Consider the following 21,824-nt stretch of genomic DNA (forward strand, 5'->3'; position numbering starts at 1 on the left):
AAGGCTTCGTCATAATTAGACATGTCAGACCATTTTATACTTTATGATCCAACCAAGAAATCCTGATTAGTTATAACAGCTACTTAATATCAAGGGTTTTTTCAGGATGTGAAACAGTGACGCGATTAAACTTATTTAAACTAGGTTACTTGTGTAACTCTGGTTGTCTGAGTAGCATGAGTGATGTCGAACCGAGTGCTCTGAAAAATAACAGATGAAATGCACGTCAGTCCTTACATATTCATTTTCTAACGAGACTAATGTTGTTTCCCAAGTACTTCATATTAAATATAAGCAGGTTTTGAATATGTAGTGTGTTGTTGATGGACATTATTCTCTAACAACACACTTCACCATGAAACTGGAGGAGCTGGCTGCACCGGATTAAAACTATGGATGCTGGGAAACAGCTCAGAAAACAACATATATATAATTAAAGTTTTGGAAAAACATTTTGCTGTCTGTTTAGTTTAACTGGCTGAAGCATTCTATAGTTGAAGTTTGACATTCAAGCTTTGTATCATTTCTTGTTGGTATAAAACAGTTTAGTGTTGATACTAACAGCATAAAACAGTATTGTTTTAGTTGATAGTATATACTTTATACAACTAGTCTGTAGTATGGAAATGTCACCCAGCATAAGAGTCTAGAGTCATGCTAACAGCCCTGTGAGGCTGTACTAAGCTAAATGCTAATGTCAGCATGTCACAATGACAGTGGACTGATATTAAATAGTACATGTAATGTTGAAACGTACACCATCTTAGTTAACATGCTAACATTTGCTATTAAGCATTAAACTATACATGTGAGGCTGATGGAAATGTCATTACAGGTGTTTGGTCATAAACTAATTATAGTTTTGACTCAATGCTAGATGAAAAGTCAGAGGATCATCAAAGTCAGTAGGATTCATCCTCTGGGAACCGTGAACATCTGTACAAAATGTCCCAGCAACCATCTGATAGTCGAGATATTTCACTCTGGACCAAAGTGGTGAACCGACCGACTGATATTTTGATCCCTAGAGCCAGTTTACATTTGGTTAATGTGCAGAGACACATGGCTGTGTGGACATCAGGGGCTGTATTAGCTGAATCTGGGATGCCAACCTGAACACAGCAGTTAAATGTGATAGTATATAAAAGGTGATATGACTGAACTATTAAACAGAGTGAGAAAGTTCTGGTTTGTAGTGTTTGCAGTAAGAAAAACCAGTAAAATGCATCTCATTGAATATACTGTATCTGTTAAACAAATATCAATATATTGCTCCTAAAAGGTTAGTTGACACCTGAAAAGCTCCTGTCCGGTTTAATTCTAGTAATACTATAAATACAGTACAGATACAGCAGGCGACCTTTTCCCATTGATTTAAATGTTATAAATGCAGCAACATGCTATGAACTCATTTAGCAGCAGGATTTCCTCATCAAGTCTTTTATTTGATTATAATGAGGATGACAGCAAGCAATATATTAGAGTATTCTTTTAAAGTGCAGTCATGAGAGAATACAATTATATCACACATACAATCAGAAAAGAATCACAGCAAATTTGAAGAGATGAATATTTTCACGGCTCATGATTTGAAGAGAAGGAGCGGAGATCACCGAGACACCGATCGCTCTGTACAGACCTCTCGGCTCTCCTGGTAGGCTGCGTATCTTTCCCGAAACTCGTGGAGGAAGTTGTATTGCTACGGAAAAGCAAAAATCAAGCCGTCAGTTAATGAGAAACTTAAAAACACAAAGCAATCATTCATTTTTAAAAAGGAGTAACACAGCTGTCGTTTTGAATGTTAACAATAATTACATATAATTTACTTTACTGCTCATTTTCCAAAACACACCATCAGCTTTATTACTGGCATTTCAGTACTGAATCATAATTAATGTCTAGAGGCTTGAAACAAGATTGTGTCTTTATATTTACATTGTCATTACATGGTGATACTGATAAGGGTTTTTAGACAACAGTATATTGGTGGATAGTCCTTTTTTTATTTTTATAGAGGTATAACATAAAGAAATATTTTTAATGAGGATCTCTTAAATTTGGTTATTAAAGAATTGTGAACAATATATTTACTGAGAAGGAGATTTTGCAGTAAATAAATAAAACGTATTTGCATATTTTGGTGCTATTTTACCATTTATGAATTACCATAAACATATCTTTGGCACATCTGTACTAAAATGTTTTGTTATTTATCGGCCGACATATACGGCAACTGCTAATATCGGCCAATAAGATCGTGAGGCTGATTTATCAGTCAGGCTGTAATTTACCATTATCCGTTTTCACAAATACCATGTTTGCTTATTGTTTGTCTTGTGTGGTTGATTTATTGAAAGCATTGCGTAGCACTTGAATGCTTTCTCTCAAAAATAAACGTACCACCATGGAGAAATTTATATAATTACCAAAGAAGTTCTGAGTCTCTGCGTAGTTATTTTACTGAATTTAATGCAAACCAGTTGCACCTGCATGAAAAGAGGAAAATCAATCTATGACACCTTCTTAAACATTAAATTCAAGGACTTTTCAAGGACTTTACAGGCCCAATTTCCTAAAATTCAAGGACCCGACACAGCATAGTTTGAGACACGGATCAATCACAGTTAATTACTGCTACAACACAGAATTGTTATAATGAGAACTAGCAGGCTTTACAGAAACTCACAGACTATGTGGTCTCTCGCCTTCTCTAACGCAGCAAAACAATACTCTATTCTTCCACAAACTATATAAATTCAAGCACTTTCAATGACCCATGTATATTTATGTCTACTTTCAAAAACTTACAAGGCCTTGATTTTTTTTTCTCTCTCATTCAAACACTTTCAAGGATGTCAAGAACCCGTGGGAAAAAAAACCACACCAGCATGATTGTCCAGATTCAGAGAAGAAGAAAGAAAACGACTCACCTTCACTGTTTGTATCGCTCCTCCTCCTCTGTGCTCCCGGAGGATTTCGATGGCTTTGTTTGCCGTCATTGTGAAAGAGAGCTGAAGCAGCAGACAGGCGGCGACTGAACGGCAGAGAACACAGAGAGACAGCCGTGTGATCAGAGACGTGAAAGAAAAACCAGTCGAGATGATTTTGTATTTTTTTTAAAAAGGTCAAACTGTTTAACATTTATATTTAGAGAATCAAAGTCAAATATTCTTACTCAATCCAGAGCGTCCCAAGCCTCCATAACAGCTGAAAGATGGAGGAAAAAAAAGGGAAAAATCTTATCAAATGCATGTTTATAAAGCTGAAAGCAAACACGTGGAATAAAAGTGTTTAAATAACTTTCAAATATTAAAAAAAAAACACAAAATCTGATGATGTCACAGAAGGTTTGACTGCATCAATGTCTATTTTCAACCTTTCGTTGTTTGCATGTTCAGGTAGCAGCGATTCCCTGCTTCACATTTACATAACCAAACACACTCACACACCAGTACAACCAGTTTCTTCCTGTTGCCTGGTGAGCAGCTTTGTAAGCTCACTCGGGGATTGAAGAGCCTCTCGGCGGCCTTTCAGCAGCAGCTGAAAGCTTTGCAGACTTTACATGTTCTGGTTTAATCGAGTGACACGAACCGACAACCTTCATTTCATCACACTGGTCTGTTGTTGTGAGTAGCTGCGTTTACATAAAGCATTTTACTGCTTAAGAGAATAAAAATGCTTCATGTAAACACTTAAACTGTTTAACTGTGATCTAAATCTGTCACATTCAGATACAAGGATGATAATTTATCATGTAAACACTCAATGATTACTTTCCATTTCATTTATGCTCCTTTTGTTTGGTTGTAATTTATGAAACATCTCTCTGCCAAACAAAACAAACATCTTGAAATGAGGCATGTTTAATAGTTTGGGTAGAGAAATAGAAGTGTTTCCTTCTGTTTCAGTATTTTAATCTAAGTATTTGTATTATTGCAAGTATAAATATGCTCTGTTAAATTAATAAAACAATGCAGCTGGGAAAATAAGGTTCATCCTTTGCAGTGATTGATTTTAACGGTATTATTAGAGTTTCTCATGTTCATGTTTTTGCAGCTTTTTTGAGGCAAAGCACTAAACCATTGATTTGCCTTTACATGACAACTTGTAAACCTCTTTCAACATCAGTTTGAGACTAACGCACATGAAGTATTTTATATGTATGAAGCCATTTTTTGTTCCATTTTTTCCAGAACCAAAAGGAAGGTAAACTAGGAAATGTGAAATAATCTCAGTGATTAAAAGTTTCTCTTCATGGTTATGTTTTTTAACACTGATTGAACTTTTTAATAGGGATTTTTTTTATATTAAAGATCCCCTCTAGACAGGTTTTAGGACATATAAAAATCCTCTGCTTGGAATAATAAATTGTCTCAGTCATGTTTTTCCACCAAAAAAATGTTCAGTGACCTTATTAAAAATCCTTAAAATGGCATCTTCTCCTTCTACCTCATTTAAGATCCGGACTCTTTGAATCTATATCTACGCTATGAATATGCAAATATGTTTCATTTCAAAAGTTAAGCTGCTGGATACAAGATGTCTCCTACTCTCCTAAAAGTCTATTCTCAGTGTTTGTGCACTGGAAGTTTCAAGTTTCCATATCACACTTATGTAAATTGTATACTGGCCCTTGATTGGTCGCAAATGATGCTCGTAGACGTCTTAAACTGAGATTTTCCTTCTTCAGCAGATAAATGTGAAAACAGCCTTCTAGTGTCAAACTCTGCACATACATCATTCTGCACAGCGGAGCTCAAACATCCAACTGAAGGAACAACAATAAGCAAAACACATTTTTGAGTTGAGGGGGACTTTAAATATGTTGCCTGGTCTGCTTTTTTTCCACGTTTTTGTTCTAAATCACAGTCTGAGGGGTCGTTAAACTCACTGGATCACCGTCCTCCTGTTGTTCTCGAGGCTGACCTGCAGCTCCTTGAGGATCTGACAGCACTGCTCCAGCTCAGGAACGTCTCCATCTGGGAAGGGCATGTGGTGAACTGTGAAGCCCCGCTGCTGGTAGACATCCAGCAGGGAGGGAACCCTGTATTTGGCGAGTTCCCCTCTGGTGCAGAAAACAAACACATCCTGCACCCCCTGACTCTGAAGCTCCTCTGTGAATGAGACAATAAAACTTGCAAACAGCTGCTGGCTCACCGTCACTCTCACAAATCTACAGGTACTAGACACTTCCGAAAAGTCTAAATAAAAGATAAGATTAGCTTGAGAGAGTATTTTTAATTTAACCATCATGAAGAAAGTCGCCTTACCAACATCTCTTGGCAGACTCCTGCGGATATCTTTGTATTTGCAACCTGAATTTAGATGAAAGAAACATTTTTTTTAATGATCTGTCGCACAAAATCTTACAAATGAAGTAAGAACAGTAACATGAAGAATGTAAAATAATAAAACACCACTTTACCTGGTAGCGCACATATCCCAAGAAACTGGGAGGACTCCACTATGGACAGAGGCAACCTTACGGCCAAACAAAATATATAATACATGAACAAAGTGATGCTTGTTTTACATTTTTTCTATTTAAAAACCTCAAAAAAATGACCCTCATAAATCACACAATTTTTAGTCGTCCAAGAAAGAACAGCTGAAACTTACCAGGAAATGTGAAAGGGAGTCAGCTGCTCCTCTCCGACCTCCTCCTCTTCAGATGAGGAGTCAAACTCACTCGTCCTCATGACTTCAGTCCTCCAGACTGTAAGAAAGCAAGAAGCAGTTAAAGAATAAAACGACAACTCTGTAATCTTATCTCAAGGGTCTTTTTAGATAATTTGGACGTATTCCTTCGATGATTTCTGGTCATTTCTATTCAGTATGAAAATCAACGAGCACAAACCCTAAACTTGATTCAAACAGACAAATCATCACTTTAAATTACATCTGCCTTTTTTTTCCAAGTTATGTTACTAATATGTATCATATAGTCTAATTATACAACTACATAGATGGCTAAAAAACAACATAAGCACAATACTAACATACAACTTTGACAAAAAGGTATATGATATTTGCTGGTTTAAAGTCTCTGCAAGTTGATTCCAATACTGTACAGAAATAAACGGAACAATAAATTTGTTAAAAAAAACAACAATTGCATTGTGTAAAAACAATACAAGGTGTACAATATAATTAGGGCTGCAACTAACGATTTTTTATTATTATTTATTTTATCTGTTGATTATTTTGCTTGGTGAATTGATTAGTTGTTTGGTCAATAAAATGTCTGAAAATGGTGAAAAATGTCAATCACTGTTTCTCATAGCTGAAGGTGTTATTCAGTTTACTGTCGTAGAGGACTAAAGAAACCAGAAAACATTCACATTTAAGAAGCTGGAACCAGAGAATTTGGACATTTTTTCTGAAAACAAGATTAATTTTATGTCCATTGACTAATCGTTGCAGCTCTAAACATGATGCAATAACCATGCAGTAAAAATACTACCTTTGTGAAGCTCATAATGTTCAGTTTTTGTCAAAACTGTCAAGAGAGATTCGATTGTTTTACCACACACGTAATTTCTGAGGCATTTTATTTTGTTTACCTCACAAAAAAGTATTTTTTGCAGGGATTTTGTTTTGTATTGAATTATATTGTGCAGGTGTTTTTATCTTATTGTGTCCACCTCCTGCATTGTATAGTATAGCATCATGTATTTTGTTCTAAATTGGTGAAAACATGTTAAGCCATGTTAGGTATGGTCCTTTAAACCGGTGGTTCTCAAACTTTTTCATATTAAGGACCCCTAAACTGACAAAACTTAGACCACAGACCCCCATCTGATAACATTTTTGGTTTAAATGTTTTATAACAGAAAGTGTATGAAACCCATGTCCAAAATAGTAACACATTTTGTCATTGTTTTGCTTATGGATGGAGTTATAAAGAAAATAAATGATTCCCCTTTTTGCTGGGGACACCCTGGAAACCCCCCAACGACCCTTTGGGGTCCCCGGACCCCAGTTTGAGAACCACAGCTTTAAATAAGTGTTCAACACGAGGAGCTATGGCTCCACACTAACCAGTAAAATATGAATTAAACATGAAATAGTGAAACACTTTTCAATATTAGAAATGTATTACGATTATTACAATAAAGACAACATATTATGTGACAAAGTATAAATATTATTCTTATTGCAGAACTGACGGTAACGTTTCTGCCTGGAGTCGTTTGTATGAACGTTGCTCGTAGAGAAATTGTTGCTAACATTAGCTAGCTTAAGCAAAACGGAGAAGAATGATATTAAATCTTTCTCTAACAGTTACCAGAAAGAAAAGACAGCCGTGTAGTATTACAGACATTCATATAAATGTACAAATATACAATATATCTGCAGCTTTTTCTTTATTCCTCACCGGTCTCGAACTCCTCCCGTCCGCTGTTTTGACAGCTCCGTCAGCTGCTACCTCGGTTTGAAAATTCCGTGGGCCCAGCAGCCAATCAGATTCAAGTATTTCCCCTTAACCACGCCCCTTCCAAAACACAACGTACACGCATTTGTGCGCTCGATTTAATTTACCGACTGATCCAGACGGGCGGAGTGAAGGCTGCGATGAGTGGCGACAACCCTCAAATGAGACAAACTTTAAAAAAAGAGAAATTTTTATCTGTTTTCTTGAGTTTAATGATAGAATTTGTTTATTCAATGATCGTCAATGAATCAGTAGAGTCATATTTCAATCGATATTTTAGAGCTTCTTTTAAAATAAAACGATTGGCCTGATAAATAAACAAACATACTTAAAAAACATATAAAACTGCATATACATACAACACTATATACCGTACTTTAATATGTTTTTATGCGTTATATTGTATTTATTATTAATATTTATACACATATACAGATATTTACATCATATATCGTATACAAATTATAGCTGCTGGTGTTGCATCACCTAATTTCTGGATTTATTTCTCACAAATAATTCATTTATAAAGTCTTTGAATTGTATTGTATATAATATATCACGCTTTTTAGTGTGATATCTCAGATTTATGTAATTTCTTTCTTTTTTTTAATTTATTCTATTATAATAATATAGTAGATCTTTATCTGTTTTCTTACCTTTATCTTATCGATATTTCACGTACATTGGAAAACACTGGAATTTATCATTTATAGGAGATCTACAACACTTCCACTGACCCAATTTCACATTTCCATATTAAAAACTATGAGCAGTATTTTAGTGCCATGTGACCTAAATTAAAAAAAAAAGCACAAACCGGATCACGTGAAGGTCGATTAATAATAAAATGTACAACAATATCCGAATTACTGTAAATGTCTCTATAATAAAGTTATTTTTCCAGCAGGGCATTTACATGATTCATACTCGACCTGACTTCCTCAGTAGATCACAGAGATGCTGAGTGAGCGTCATGCAGGACATCTGCTGTCAGCACACAGCAACATGAAGCTTCACCGCCTTCAAACACCGCAAATGACTGAAACTGAAAGTTTTAGCACAGAAAGAGAGAAACGGAACATTTTGAGGATTTTATGAATCACTGCATCTTTTCAAATGTCTGGAGTATAAATACTGCAGAGCTGTAGCTGAGGTGAGTTTCCTGTGGCTTTGTTTTTGCTTCATTGCTTGATTTTTTCTGAAGGATTCTTGAACACTTGGACAGCTGAATTATCATTGTGCTTTTAAGCATAATCACTTTTTTTTTTAACTAGATAGTATGTGTATCATAGTCTTGTAACCTACACTGAAAATGGGTTTTTTTTCATATTTTGATTACACAAAAGTGCTCTAAAATGACCTAAGGATAGCTATAATTAACCTCTAAAAGAGGGATTTTTATTTGGTTAATTTGCTGTTAAAACATTAGGTTATTGCTTATTTCATATTTCATATTTTTTGCTGATCCGTGCCTGTCCTTCTGTCAGCAGACTTATAAGGAGGGATCTTGGCTCCTGCAGCCTTTTCCCCTGCAGGGCTGAGCTCTTTGGCTGGCTTGCCACTTCCTTAGCAGAGGGGCTGCTGGCAGGGGCAACATCTGAGCAGGTACTACAAACAAACACGTATACAGACATGAAAGTCTTTATTACAGGTTAAACATGTTATTCTGACTCCTTTGGTTTAAATAGACTGAGGTAGAAAGAATAAATGATGACAGATTTTGCATTTTTTTGTGCTTGAAATCATAACTCTTCAGTCAAACCTTATGTAGATGCTAAATTAAAGCCAGTTTCTTATAATGTGTGTGAGCATTCGGTTAGAAAGAGGTTAAGGATTCACTTTACTGTGAGAAAAACAGGTTGACTTCCCCTGTTTTGTTCCCATTGTGTGTCTGCTGCTACACTATCTGATCTATGTTGGGAGGACACAGGAGAACATGCACCTACACTCTGTTTTTATCTACAGTCTGCCAGCTGACTGACGGCCGGTAATAGTCAAAAAAGGTCATTTAAGCTGCACAGTGTGTGATGAACATTAATCACTGTTGAGTGTTTGCACACAGCTTTGTTTGTGTCTCTCTCTCTGAACAGGTCATGAAGCCTCAAGAGGCCGAGCTTGTCACTGAAATCTCCAAGGTATTCTGTGCTTTCCCCATCAGCTAGAGTTTGTTAAAGAGACAGTTCGCTGTAAATTTCAAGCTCTGACTTCTTGCAAAATCAGCAGCAGATGGAAAATAAATCCAGTCTGAGTGCAGTTTAGGAGATCAATGTGTAAAGATACATTCTGTTGTGCATTGTGATAAATAAATCTGATATTTCTGATTAACATATTTCCACCTGATGTCTCCCTCAGTTACAATGCATGGTCTCGGAGCTGAAGACCGGCTTCACGAGCGCCCTGCTGGAGCTCAGTCAGATCCAACATGGAGACACTTACCTGAGGGAGGAGCTGGAGGAGAACAGGAGGACCTGTCAGAAAAAGGCTTTACGGTTGGAGGCGCTGGTCGAGTCTCTGCGGGTGAGAGCCTGTTAGAGACAAATCAAGTGTGTAAAGTTTAGTTAGACTCCCACGATGATTAAAAGAGGAAGGAAAATTAACCACAGAAACATATTGCAGGGAGTTCTCTCCAGGACTGTGCATCATAAACAGATATAACACAGTATTAAATGATGCTTATTGAAACTCATTTGTCATCCTGCAGGAGGAACTTGGTGTGATGCAGTGTCAGGTCTTGCAGCTCTACAGTAACAGACAGAGACCTCGGGAGGATGGAAAGAGCTCCATGTCAAAACAGAGAGAAAGGTAACACAGATATTAACTACAGAGCAGCTCAGATAAGAAGACTAGCTTTGCATTATTAGTTTAAACAAATTGATTCAAAGTCCCGATGATCAGTGGCTTCTCACAGACCATTTATCTGAAGGTTTATGAGAAATATTATACAGTGAAAAATACAGTGATCGACTTTTCACCATTTTCTGACATTTTACAGGTCAAACAACTAATTGAGAAAATAATATAATCTGATAATATTGTCGTGATTCATTTATGTCATGATGATGATGATTAAAATACAATCACAGCAGTCAAAAACTAGCTGATTTGACCTGGTCAGCAGGTGGAGAAAACACTGTGATTACAGTATGATAATGCATGATACAACATATCTTTGTATGTTAAAAACATGTAATAAATCAGATAAATCAGACATTTTGGCGTCCGTCCACTGTTGTGATGCAGTGATCCAGTCGAGCCGGCCGGGGGACGGAGTCACTGTGACTGTTCATCTGGTCCTTCGGCCTGCCTGTCCAGAGGAAAACTGCTCCTCCACTGTTTCCTGCAGGGCCTCAAAGCTGGACTGAACGAAGGCACAGGTGAGCTCACACAGAGGTCAACATCATCTGTCAGATTAGTAGAAAAACACAATTGTGATTCAAGCTGCATGTTACATTTGCTTTCAACTGTACCAAATATCTTTTTGACAAAATATGTGTATGGTAAAATGTTCAATAACCATTTTAAGGATTGTAAAAAATCCAGTATTAGTTTATTTCCTTGTGCAGTGACAAAACAGCATCACACATCAGGAACAAAACAAGCTTGTGCTGCCATAGGAAACATGTATATTAGGGGATACACAATTTTAAACCTTTTAACCATAAGAAAGCAGACATCATCATGTTACAGGAGCCACTGGAGGTTCAGTGATCGCTTGAAAGCTCTTCAGCTCCTCTGTGAATTTACACATGTTGGTATATGTGGTTTGTTAGTATATTTCTGTATGTATTTCATGTCTCTACCTCTGTCTGTGTTCATGTCGTGTCATTTTCTGATTCAGTCACATATAAAACAACAAATATCATATTATACGAATTGCTGTTCGTAAAGAAAAGGATAGGTTTGCAGTTTTTTAGGTCTGTCTTAAAACAACAGTCAGGTGTCCATATGAACATTGAAACAGGTTTTTTTTTCCCTTAATCATTCCTTCATACTGGCCATCAGAAGATTCTTTCATAATGCAATTGTTTTAGGACAGACTTGACTTGACTTTTTTTTTTTTTGGAGCAGATGCACGACATCAGGTGGCGATGCAGCTTCTCCATTCTGAGTGGGAGTACGTATCAACCTTAAACCAGCTATATGACAAATACAAGACACCACCGGCCCACCTGATGACTGTAGAACCATAGTAAGTACTAAACAGCTTCCATCTTTCTTTGTCTACTGTACAAAGAAAGAAAGTTGATTCAAACTGACCTAGCATGGAAAGTCACAACATGAGGAAGCAGAAATGGAAAAGATCTCTATAAAATGTGAATGTTTTCTCATCTGCAGTGAATACACATCTGTATCTGTACAGTAAAACATCAAAAAAATCTTGTTATCTGTGTTGTTGTATCCAGTCAGACGTATCTGAAGTTTGTGGAGCAGCTGTTACAGCGACATCTGCTCTTCAGGAACACCCTGCAGGAACGACTATCTGCTGAACACTGGAAATCTCTGGTTGGAGACATCCTGGTGCAGCTTATCGGCCAAAACGATGCAAGTAGATCCTTTTTCTTTCTAAAAAAATGATTCAGGTGATTGCGTTGAACTCTGAGGGTGCTTATAATCACTCTCATTTTCCAGACAGCTTTTTCTGATATGTACCTTGGATACACAACAACCCTGGCATCATTCCTCTCCCTGGAGTTCAACAGATTGAATCATCCCGAGAAAAGTCACAAAACACAGGTAATTACAGCGTTAACAGTAATCAGTCATAGTGGACTAGAAACCAAACATGCTGATGGATATTTTCTGTCTGCCATTTACAGAGTGGCCAGATGGAGAGAGAGGAAATGAAACTGCTGTCTCTGCTGTTGGCACCCGTCTCTCGCATCCACAGCTACCTGAGTCACATTCAGGTGAGTCAGCAGAGACGGTGAGTCGAGTCAGTGACACTGCAGGCGAACGCTGACCCTAAAGTTGAGCTGAGCGAAGCTAAAGTTGAAACTGCAGCCCAGAATGAGACGTCCAACACCTGAAAAACACAATCAGAAAATAAAAAACGTGAGGATGTTTAAAGAAAAGTGGGGGGAAAGATCAGTGGATTGTTGGAAGGTTTAGAAACGCTTTTAAAGATATTAAACATTAAATACATATATTTAAGTTAACTGATTGTTTAAAGCTGCAACAATAAGTCGATTGATCTGCAACTTTTGATAACTGAATCACCGTTTTAACCATTTTTTAAGCAAAAATGCCAAACATTCAGTGGTTGCAGCTTCTCAAACTTGAGGATTTTAAGCTTTTCTGTGTCATGCATGATAGTAATCTGAATATCTTTGGATTTTAGACTGTTGATCAGACAAAACAGGGTATTTTGAAGACGTCTCTTTGAGCTTTAAGAGATGATAACAGGCATTTTTCTCTATTTTCTGACTTGATTAATCAAGAAAATAATTGGCAGCCCTACTGAAGACTGGAGATAAACTGAAAATCATTCCTACTCACTTTAACACTGACTGATTTGCTTATTTCTGCCTCACCTTCCTCCTCTAGAACTTGTTGCAGTGGACGGGTAAAGAGCATCCTGACTGCAGCCTCCTTCTGGGAACCGAGCGAGCGCTGAGGGGCGTTTTGTCTCGCTGTCATGTGATTCTGGAGGAAGATGTCCGATGGGAGGAAGCAGAGGGAGCTGGAGGAAGCAGGTGAGAGCATCATCGAAAGGATTAACTGTCTAATCATGAACTGCATGTGTGTGTTTTTTTAATCATGTAAAAACACTCAAGTAACATTTATGCCTCAGGAAAACATCAGATTAGGTATTTTTTCCTTTGAAAAGTAAAATAAATCCAGTACATGGGCTTAAAGGTGACTTTACATAGATCTATGAGCTAAAACAGATTAAAAATGATGATTTATCATAGTACAGCCCTTTGTCCCAGTTTGATATGAAATGCCTGTTCTTCTGTGTTTTTGACTAAAGTTCAGAGTTTAAAATATAATTTCTTCTGTGCATGACCAACAGCTGCTCTGACTCAGCAGCCGGAGGATCCTCTGCAAACTGTTGCATGAGGAACCATCATCCCAGAGAGTCTCAGAAGGGCAGAGGGGAGTCAAACCCTGCAGCTCAGAGGTGAGTGTTGCCCTCTGCTGGCTTTAGATAGTACAGCAGGTAGGAGAGACTCTGCAGTCAAAAGACGTAGACAGAAGTGTCTTTTTCACTTGCAAAAATGACCCTTGTTCTGTATTTAGATGACTGGCACCATTGTCCTCAGAAATGCTTCTTTATATGTTGTTCCTACGTAGATTTTGTTTAAACCTCTACATGTCCAGGGGGAGTTGTGGTGGGAAGACCTTAATCTTTCCAGCAACACTCACATTATTACTTTCAGTAACATCTGAATGCTTTGACTGTCCATCTGAGGCAGTTGGGGTTTAAAGCACCATAAGGACCATAACAGTGTTTTTGCAGGTTTTTGTCTGAATTTTAAAAAAATCCATTCCAGGTATCCATGATGGTGTTGTCCATTCATTTCAGTCCAGTGTGAAAATCAATTTGCAGACATTTTGAACTAGTTGAGATCAGTAATCCATCACTTTTCTCAAAGTTCCAACATCTATCATCTGAAACAGCTGTCACCAGCTGCTAACCAAAGCTAAAAGTTAGGGAAAAAACAATAAAACTTGCAAATTTAGCAACAGTGTTTCGCAGTAAATGGGATAAAACATGGTAAATCTTTTGCTGCATGTGTAGCTTCTGTTCACTCTTCAGTTTCCATCATTCCTGTTGTTGCTGTTCACTTTAATGCTCTGTGGCCACCAGCATCTTCTTGGTACACAAAAATCAGTTCACTGAACTAAAGGCTCATAAAAAGATGAAAGATGATGAAAATTTTAAAGAGCCCCTTCTGAACTGTTTAAAGACATGAAAATAGTCTAATAATAATTTGTTTAAACTGCATACTGGACCATGATTGGCTCAAACTAGTTGTGATGTCATTAATCATACCTGTAGGTAGACGTCTTAACGGAGGTTTAAGGATAGCAAAGTGAAACTTTCCTCTTTACTAGATGATTTTGAAACCGTCTTCTTGTGTCAAACTCTGCACAGTGAAGCTCAAACATCAAGGTGAAGTAACAATAAGAAAAACACATTTTTGAGTGGAGAAGAGGGTTTAGGTCTGAACAGACGGACAAATCAGGCCTTACAGTGTGGATTAGATCTTTTATGTTTCTCAGTAAATGATGTGGTACTTTCTTTTCTCAGATTTTTACAACCTTCATGCTGCTGTCCCTCATTCTACCAGCTGATGTCTCCTGGTACAGTAACCTCCTCTCTCCTCTCCACAGAGACGACCAGCAGGCCGTTAACCTCACTAACGGGATTGACGGCTGTCACTCGATGCGTCTGGAGTGCTGGTCCTGCAGTCCGGTGAGGAGGAAGGGCTGTGGAAGAGACCGGGCGGCGGTCCTGAACCAGCCAGCGCCCTGCGGACACGCTTATTGCTCCCTCCTCACTCCGGAGACTCCAGGATGGGGAGAGAACAGCGACTCAGGCCAGGGCACCTTCAGCCAGCCCACTGGGAAAGGCACCAACGAGCTGGAGGCGCCTCATGCCAACCACAGCCTTGATGACTGCGAGACAGACCAGGACGACACCTCGGCCTTCGACTACTCCTCTGTCACCTCCTGCAGCCCTGATGGCACCCTGCGCAGGGAGACGATGGGCAGCAACAGTGGGGAGGACGAAGAGGAGGACAGCCAGGTGCCGGTGCTTTTGAAGCCCTCATTAAGCCAGCAGCAGCAGCAGCAGTCCAGAGATGCACCCAGAGAGAGGACTGTGTGTCTGAGGTGGCAGATTCCCAGATTAACCCCTCACCCTCCTCTGAGAAACCCCGCAGGTCAGTGTGTGGACGGGCCCACGCCATGCCTCGTCAGCTCCTACGGGAAGAGGCTGGTCAGCGTCAGGAAAGGGTCACCTCCTCTCCATCCGAAAAGTGCCTTCAGGCCCATCTGGGATGACCCGTCCAAACAGGTAATTAAGTTTTTATTACACAAGCGCTGTGTTGTGTAATTATACTGGTCCAGCGTGAGAGGATTCTTGTCTCTGGCTGTCTAAGAGACTGTGGGCAGCTCACACCAATAAAATGCAACAGCCAGAGCCCTAAATCTGATGTGTCCTTAAATATTTATATTGGCATCCAGTTAGTTTTGGAACTGATTACAATATTTCACTCCTTGAAAAGTTTACAAAGCTACACAGCCTTGTTCCCTTGTTAAAAACTCCTTGTAGTCCCGGACTTTAATGTATTTTCATTTCTATTTCAGATGCCACACACACACAGACATATATACATAATAAATAATAATATACCATCTTATTGTAGAGCTCATGTCCTTCACCGTCTGTGCAGGTGATTAAAGAGACTGAACTTCAGAGAGTCCGCCTATTCCTTCTGACAGAGGGGGATTCAGTTGATGCAACTGGCAACATAAAGCACTCAGCATTCACAGAACCTCTCTGACCTGCTTGAATAATAAAAAAAAAAAGTGCATTTTTGCTTTTAAAGTGTGTCAGACAACAAACCTTCCAAAAAGAGCACATTATCTACTTGTATTAAGGCTGCACAAACCTTTAAATTTATGAATCTGGTGCCCCTAGTGGTAGACCGTCAGAGTAATTTGAAAGATGCTATAATCACATTAAAACTTCTACATATATTAGCTTGTCTTTGTGTACATACGAGGCAGTAACGGGACACATCTGCCAGATTTTAATGGCTCTTGAGATAAAAATGTTCCAAAAATGGCTTATCTAGCAATGTTAAGTAATGCTTTAAAAACCGCAGATTCCTGCATCTGCGCCAAAAACAAATCACTGGCTCATGGTGCAACTTTCCAGTGAAATCTGTTGAGTTGTTTTTTTTTTGGAAATGCTGCCAACTAACAAACAAAAGGGACCAAAATCCTTATTAATGAGCACTGCAGAACATTATGGCTCCATCTTCAAATATGATATGATTAGTCTTTCTTAAATCCTTTAATACCATATTTTCTTGCACAGTTTTCTGTTTATTTATACCCTCAAACCTGCTCTGTGTCTCCACATCACCTCATGGATCAGGCTGATTCGGCTCCAGAGAAGGACAACAGACAAGGCTTCGTACCGATCCAAGCTACAGCGAGGCAAAGCTTTCAGAATTTCAACCCGAGCAGAGAAAATCTGAGGTGAGAGCCTTCATGAGAGTGATTTTACCTGTTCCTTACTCTCATTACAGGTATGACTGAAGCAGGAAGCTGTAAGTCACATGATTAAACCTGAATTTGATTGGTTAAATAATCATTTTTTTTGTTTCCTGCTGCTGGTTTCTTCAGACCAGGCCTGGTTCAGCAGCGAGGCGGCCACGCAGCAGTGCAGAACAGTGGAGGATTGTGGGACGACAGCGAGGACAGCGAGGGACCCTGCAGCACTGTTTGACCCCCGCTGTCCCTCCTCAAGAGACCAGAAGACTCTCAGTGGGAAAAAAAACCAAACTGTCACACATAAAACTGCAGATACTGTGTTGGAGCTCTGTGACGGACGGACTCAGAAACAGCAACATAAATGCATGAACGAACAATCGGTGAAACAAACATGGATTTCTCTTGATTGTCTGTTAAATCTGAATCCGTTTAGCTGTTATATTTCTTCAGGATGACACTTGTAGGATAAATAGATAAAACTAAAAAAGGGGGTTTGTGTTTCAAACAGCAGCAGCAGCAGGAGCACAAGTCTCACAATGACACTGCAGAAAACATCTAATATGAGGAAACATTGGCAAGAAAATGAAGAAATCACACTTTCCTTCTTGATTTCTATTTTTAAAACCCCACTTGAATATGCTTAACCTTATTTCCTTGAGCATTCAGAGATGTTGCCTGATATAAGACCAGGATATATCCATCTGTAGCTTAAGAAAAGTGCTAAATAACAACTTTTATATAACTTAATAGCGATCAGAGCTTTTTTCTTGCTGTAAATATTCCTCCTGTTCATACTGGCCATTAGAAGATCCCTTTATGATGCACTTACAGTGTAAGTGACGGGAGTCAAAATCCACAGTCCTCCTTCTGTGCAAAAATGTATTTAAAAGTTTATTTCAAGCTGATATGAAGCTTCAGTCATCCAAATGAGTCAAATCAAGTAGATATCTTTCATCGTTACAGAATTTTTAGTGCCAAAGTTCCTCTTTTGGTTACTATACTTCCACCGCAGCTCAACAGGGAAACACAAATTTGAGGGAATTTTACACTAAAAAGACTAAATGTGGCAGATACCTACATGATATGACTAATCCAGACTGCTGAGGCCTCATATAAGCTTCAAATCAACTTTTAAATGCATTTTTGCACAAAATAACTGTGGACACACTGTGGATTTTGACCCCCCCATCACTTACATTCAAAGCACATTTGAAGAGGATGTTTTAATAACCAGTATGATTACAGCGAGGAAAACCTCTGCAATACCTGTTTAAAAAAAAACCCACTTTAGTTACAGTAAAACAAGAGGAGAAATGAGTAGTTCAGTACAAAATAAGACTGGGTGATTTATTAATCTCATCAAGACCATTAATACAAAGCAGTTAAAAGGCCACATACCATCAAATAAACCGACTGCTGGATCAAGCTGTTACAGTGCCACCGGAGGAAAAAACCAATCTGTTATTCTGTCGGGCTGGGAATAACGTAGAAAACAAAAAGAAAAACATGGCAAACTCAACCCCACCAATACTGACTTCTTGGGAAAACTTTGTCGATCGAGGGAAACGGACAGAAAAAAAAAAAAAAATCCTCCGAAACTCATCAGCTGCACAAATGGCAGGAGGAGGAGGAGGAGGAGGAGGAGGAGCGCTCTGTTCTGTGAGAGCGAAGCGAGGAGGATTTTTTTTTTGTCAGCTGACATCAGACATCCTCAGGTGTTTCTATCTTTTCCTAAACTCGACGGGGGGGGTCTGGGGTTTGTTGGAGGGGGGGGGGAATAGAAGTGAGGTGGTAGACTTGTGTGTTTTTCTGCCCTGATCCATGTATAAAGTGAGTTTGACAGCTGCATAGGACCACTGCATTTACAAACATATGACCTATAACAACTGCGGCTCTTCAACAGTACAGCCTAAAGTGCACAAAGTGTGTTTCTCAGAAGAAAAAAAAAAAAAAAAAAAAAAAAAGTCCAATTCTTCACGATGCTCAAATACTTGCAACCGAATATATTTCTACATATATTCAACTGCAAACTTAATACAGTTCCAACCTCTTGTTTAATGAGTGTTAGCATTAAAAAGTCTTTGAAAAGGAGACAATCGAAAGGCAATTAGTAGGATGTACAAAGTGAAGCACACGTCTAGTAAGTGCTTGGCATATTGAACTGTATATTTTCATTGCTTTAAAACAGCTAAAGGGGGAGGGGAGGGGGGGCAGGAGGGAGGAGGGGGGGGGAGAAAAAAATGGCTTTCCTCAGTTAATACTCCCAGTGTTTAAAACTGGAGATTGTCTGTAAGTAAGTTAGTGACAGTGACCTGTTTTTTTCTCGTTTTGTTTTTGTTTGGATTTTTTTTTTTTATGATTTTTTTAAATTTTTTATCCGACTGTAGCAGCATTGGATTATTAGGCAATATTCGACTGACTGAACAGATGCGGATGAGGGGATACAATACAACAGGGGTGGGAGGAAAAAAAAAAAAAAGTCACTTTATACAAATTATTTAGTTAGTGTATACATGTTATATATACACAGTATCCACAAACATGTACAATTTCATAGTGTATAGCTTTGTTCTAAACATTACATAGGCAACTTTATTTTTTAGCATTTTAGACACCATTTGCTTATTCTGTAAAGTAGAAAACAAAATAAAAAGGCACATCTGAGCATGATGCATGGATTATTTCAGTCTTTCCAAAAATGTTTCGAGCAGGAAAAAAAAAAAAGAAGAAAGAAAGAGATGAAGAAGAAGTTTGGGTTAAAAAGTTCCTCTTTTTTTTTTTTTTTTTTGTCTTTTTTTTTAAATGGGTTTGTAGGTATTTGGAGCAGCCACTGGGGGGAGCTGACCCAGCTTTGGTGGTGGTGGTGGTGGTGGTGGTGGGAGGAGGGGGTTGCGTGCTTCCAGTGCTGAGTTTTAATACCAATGAGTTAAGAGTTGGTCATGTGGGGGCTTATTGGAGAAGAGCACAGTGTCAGACAGCAGCACACGTCTGTATGAGGGGGTCGGGGGTTAAGACATCGGCTTTTCGAAGAGTCGGAGAGAGAGAGAGAGGAACAAAAAAAAAAAAACTGCTTTCGCCAGTTTGCGTCTTTAGTTTTCTCTCCTCGTCTTCCTCCTGGATCGGTGCTGTTTGATATCGTGGCAGACGTCCCCCCCACCCCCCCTCCCACACTCCCCTCCACCTCTGTTGCGCGACACACAGAGAAAGACGCAGAGAGAGGGGGATGTTTTAATAGTCTCATCGCAAAAAAAAAAAAAAAACCTGCTGACTTTGCCCAAGCTCGATGTGCAAATGGAGTGATCTCGGCTCTCGTGTTTTTTCCCATCCGGGGCCGAGAGGACGTGGAGCCTGGGGAGGAGTAGGGGAGGTGAGGGGGGTGGGGGTCAGAGGTCACCGCTGTTGGATTTTTAAAGGCAACGTTTTGTGGCTGCGGAGAAGCCTGACCAAAAAAATAACAAAAAAAAAAGAAAGTAAAACAAAAACAGTCAGACAGTTTGACTCACTTCTATACAGTCACAGTGTACAGTTGAGATACAAGTGGAAGGAGGGCGGGAGATATGGGGGGCGGGGAGAGGGGGGGGGTTCAGTGTTGCCTCCTTTTCGTGTTTCTTTTTAATGTCACATTAGTTTAAAAAAAAAAAAAGAAAAAAAAAAAAAAAAAAGGAAATCCCTTATCCCCCTGCATAAAATAAGACTTTGGCAACTGTTTTCTCTTCAGTTCGTAGGAAAAACAAGTCAATGGAAATAATCGTCTGTTGTTTGCCTGCCGCTCACACACCCACAGTGAAAGAGCTACGTCGAAGTTGATCGTTGAGGAGAGGCGAGGTTTTGTTAAAAAAAAAAAAAAAAAAAAAAAAAAAAATCTGTGAGCTGCAGCAGGACTCCAGGGTTGAAAAACGATGATGTCAATGCCCAAAGAAACAAAGCATGACAGTTGAGGCTACAAAGTCCAAGGCCCCCCACATGCACCCCCACCCTGGTACTGGAGTGGGACGTGGGGTTAAGTTTGAGTTTAAGTGTGTGAGGGGTGAGAACTTCTTCTTCTTGTTTTTTTTTTTTTTTTCAAAGATTTCTATGAGGAGCAGACAGTCCTGCTCCGTAAGAACAAACAAACACACACACAGCAACAGTGTCTTGGTGCTCCTTGTTGTTTATTAGCTGGCACACCGGTGTGGGTTTCTCATTGGCACAGAGGGTTTATGATGAAGGCGGAGCTACTGATCCCCTGAGAGGCACAGCGGGGGGGGGGGGGGGTGTTGTGATTGGTTAATGCAGAGGGCGGGTGGGGGGAGTTAAGAGTGTGTGTGTGTGTGTGTGTGTGTGTGTTTGGCGGGGAGAAAAAGGGGGGAGCAGTGTTATTCTTTCTGATCAGTAGCTTTGTGTCGTAGTTTGCAGGACACGGTTTGCATTTCAAGATCACCTCTTGGCGTTTAAAAAAAAAAAAAAAAAAAAAATACAGCGACAGCGGACTCACTGGCTGCTGTCGGTGTTCTCCACCAATGAGAGGGCTTGTAATGGCGGCTGCAGCAGCTCCCTTTTGTATGTCTTTGGTGGGAGTTTGGGGAGTTGCGGGCTGGAGTTGTGGCGTGGGGGGACAGGGGGAGCGGTGATGGGGACAGGTAAAGGGCACAGGCTGTTCTGGCTGGCGCTGAGCGGGCAGCTCCGCCTGGGGATGCGAGGCGACGGCGTGCTGGGCGGGGTGTTCGGCGAGCTGGGCGAGCTGCTGAAGTCCCAGTGGTAGCGGCCCACGGGGGAAGGCTGCAGGTTGAGCGGGTAGTTGATGAAGATCTCCGGGGGCCGCTGGGGCACCGGGGGAGGCGTGTCTGGCAGAGGGTCGCGAGGAGGCGGAGGCGGCGGGCTGGGCAGGGGGCCGTCGATGGGGCCGTTGTACACCGGCGGTCGAGGCTGGTTCCTGGGCAGAGGAGGGGGCAGCCGGGGAGGGATGGCTGGGGGGCTGTCGGACCTGGAGCTCAGCTGAGACACAGAGACGTGTGTGTCAATACAAAATATTCCTCTGCTCATATTAAAACACATCACTGCTGCTGAAGAGAAACCACATCTACTCAGTTCTGATCCAGAAATAAGAAATCTATCTGACATCTGTAATAACACAAATAACTAAAACTAACTAAAAATACTTGGAACATGACAGTATGTT

The 21,824-nt window shown here is 39.7% G+C and overlaps 4 protein-coding genes across 6 annotated transcripts in view; 2 read left to right on the plus strand and 2 right to left on the minus strand.

Annotated features, from left to right (window-relative positions):
• Positions 1-1,424: 1,424 nt before the first annotated feature.
• On the minus strand, positions 1,425-7,467 carry cdkn3 (cyclin-dependent kinase inhibitor 3). Of its 2 annotated transcripts, none has more exons than XM_042388539.1 (8): positions 7,379-7,467; positions 5,620-5,716; positions 5,426-5,481; positions 5,271-5,315; positions 4,927-5,114; positions 3,176-3,207; positions 2,931-3,034; positions 1,425-1,699 (listed from the first exon to the last, which is right to left on the minus strand). In XM_042388539.1, the coding sequence occupies exons 2-8, from the start codon at positions 5,697-5,699 to the stop codon at positions 1,536-1,538; spliced, it is 669 nt and encodes a 222-aa protein (XP_042244473.1). In that variant the 5' UTR covers positions 5,700-5,716; positions 7,379-7,467; the 3' UTR covers positions 1,425-1,535. The 2 variants fall into 2 exon arrangements, with proteins under 2 accessions (XP_042244473.1, XP_042244474.1); XM_042388540.1 differs by having other exon boundaries at positions 1,528-1,699; positions 4,892-5,114.
• Positions 7,468-9,528: 2,061 nt separating this feature from the next.
• Positions 9,529-10,316, plus strand: LOC121881060 (rho guanine nucleotide exchange factor 33-like). Its single transcript, XM_042388710.1, has 3 exons — positions 9,529-9,570; positions 9,788-9,952; positions 10,137-10,316. Exons 1-3 carry the CDS (start codon positions 9,529-9,531, stop codon positions 10,239-10,241), a joined length of 312 nt encoding a protein of 103 aa, XP_042244644.1. The 3' UTR covers positions 10,242-10,316.
• Positions 10,317-10,679: 363 nt separating this feature from the next.
• LOC121881151 lies at positions 10,680-17,480 on the plus strand. 2 transcript variants are annotated; one of them, XM_042388807.1, is made up of 9 exons: positions 10,680-10,809; positions 11,504-11,624; positions 11,839-12,169; positions 12,253-12,342; positions 12,980-13,128; positions 13,449-13,556; positions 14,774-15,458; positions 16,548-16,651; positions 16,799-17,480. In XM_042388807.1, exons 3-9 carry the CDS (start codon positions 12,080-12,082, stop codon positions 16,899-16,901), a joined length of 1,329 nt encoding a protein of 442 aa, XP_042244741.1. In that variant the 5' UTR covers positions 10,680-10,809; positions 11,504-11,624; positions 11,839-12,079; the 3' UTR covers positions 16,902-17,480. The 2 variants fall into 2 exon arrangements, with proteins under 2 accessions (XP_042244741.1, XP_042244739.1); XM_042388805.1 differs by lacking the exon at positions 10,680-10,809 and having other exon boundaries at positions 10,880-11,624.
• Positions 17,481-18,871: 1,391 nt separating this feature from the next.
• Positions 18,872-21,824, minus strand: part of sos2 (son of sevenless homolog 2 (Drosophila)) — a 36,375-nt gene continuing 33,422 nt past the window's right edge. The window contains exon 23 of the mRNA XM_042388938.1: positions 18,872-21,640. Within this exon, the coding sequence (XP_042244872.1) occupies positions 21,137-21,640 (504 nt within the window). The 3' untranslated portion in view covers positions 18,872-21,136. The remainder of the gene's footprint in view (positions 21,641-21,824) is intronic.

This window comes from Thunnus maccoyii, chromosome 16 (genome assembly GCF_910596095.1).
Source record: "Thunnus maccoyii chromosome 16, fThuMac1.1, whole genome shotgun sequence".
Lineage (NCBI taxonomy): Eukaryota > Metazoa > Chordata > Actinopteri > Scombriformes > Scombridae > Thunnus > Thunnus maccoyii.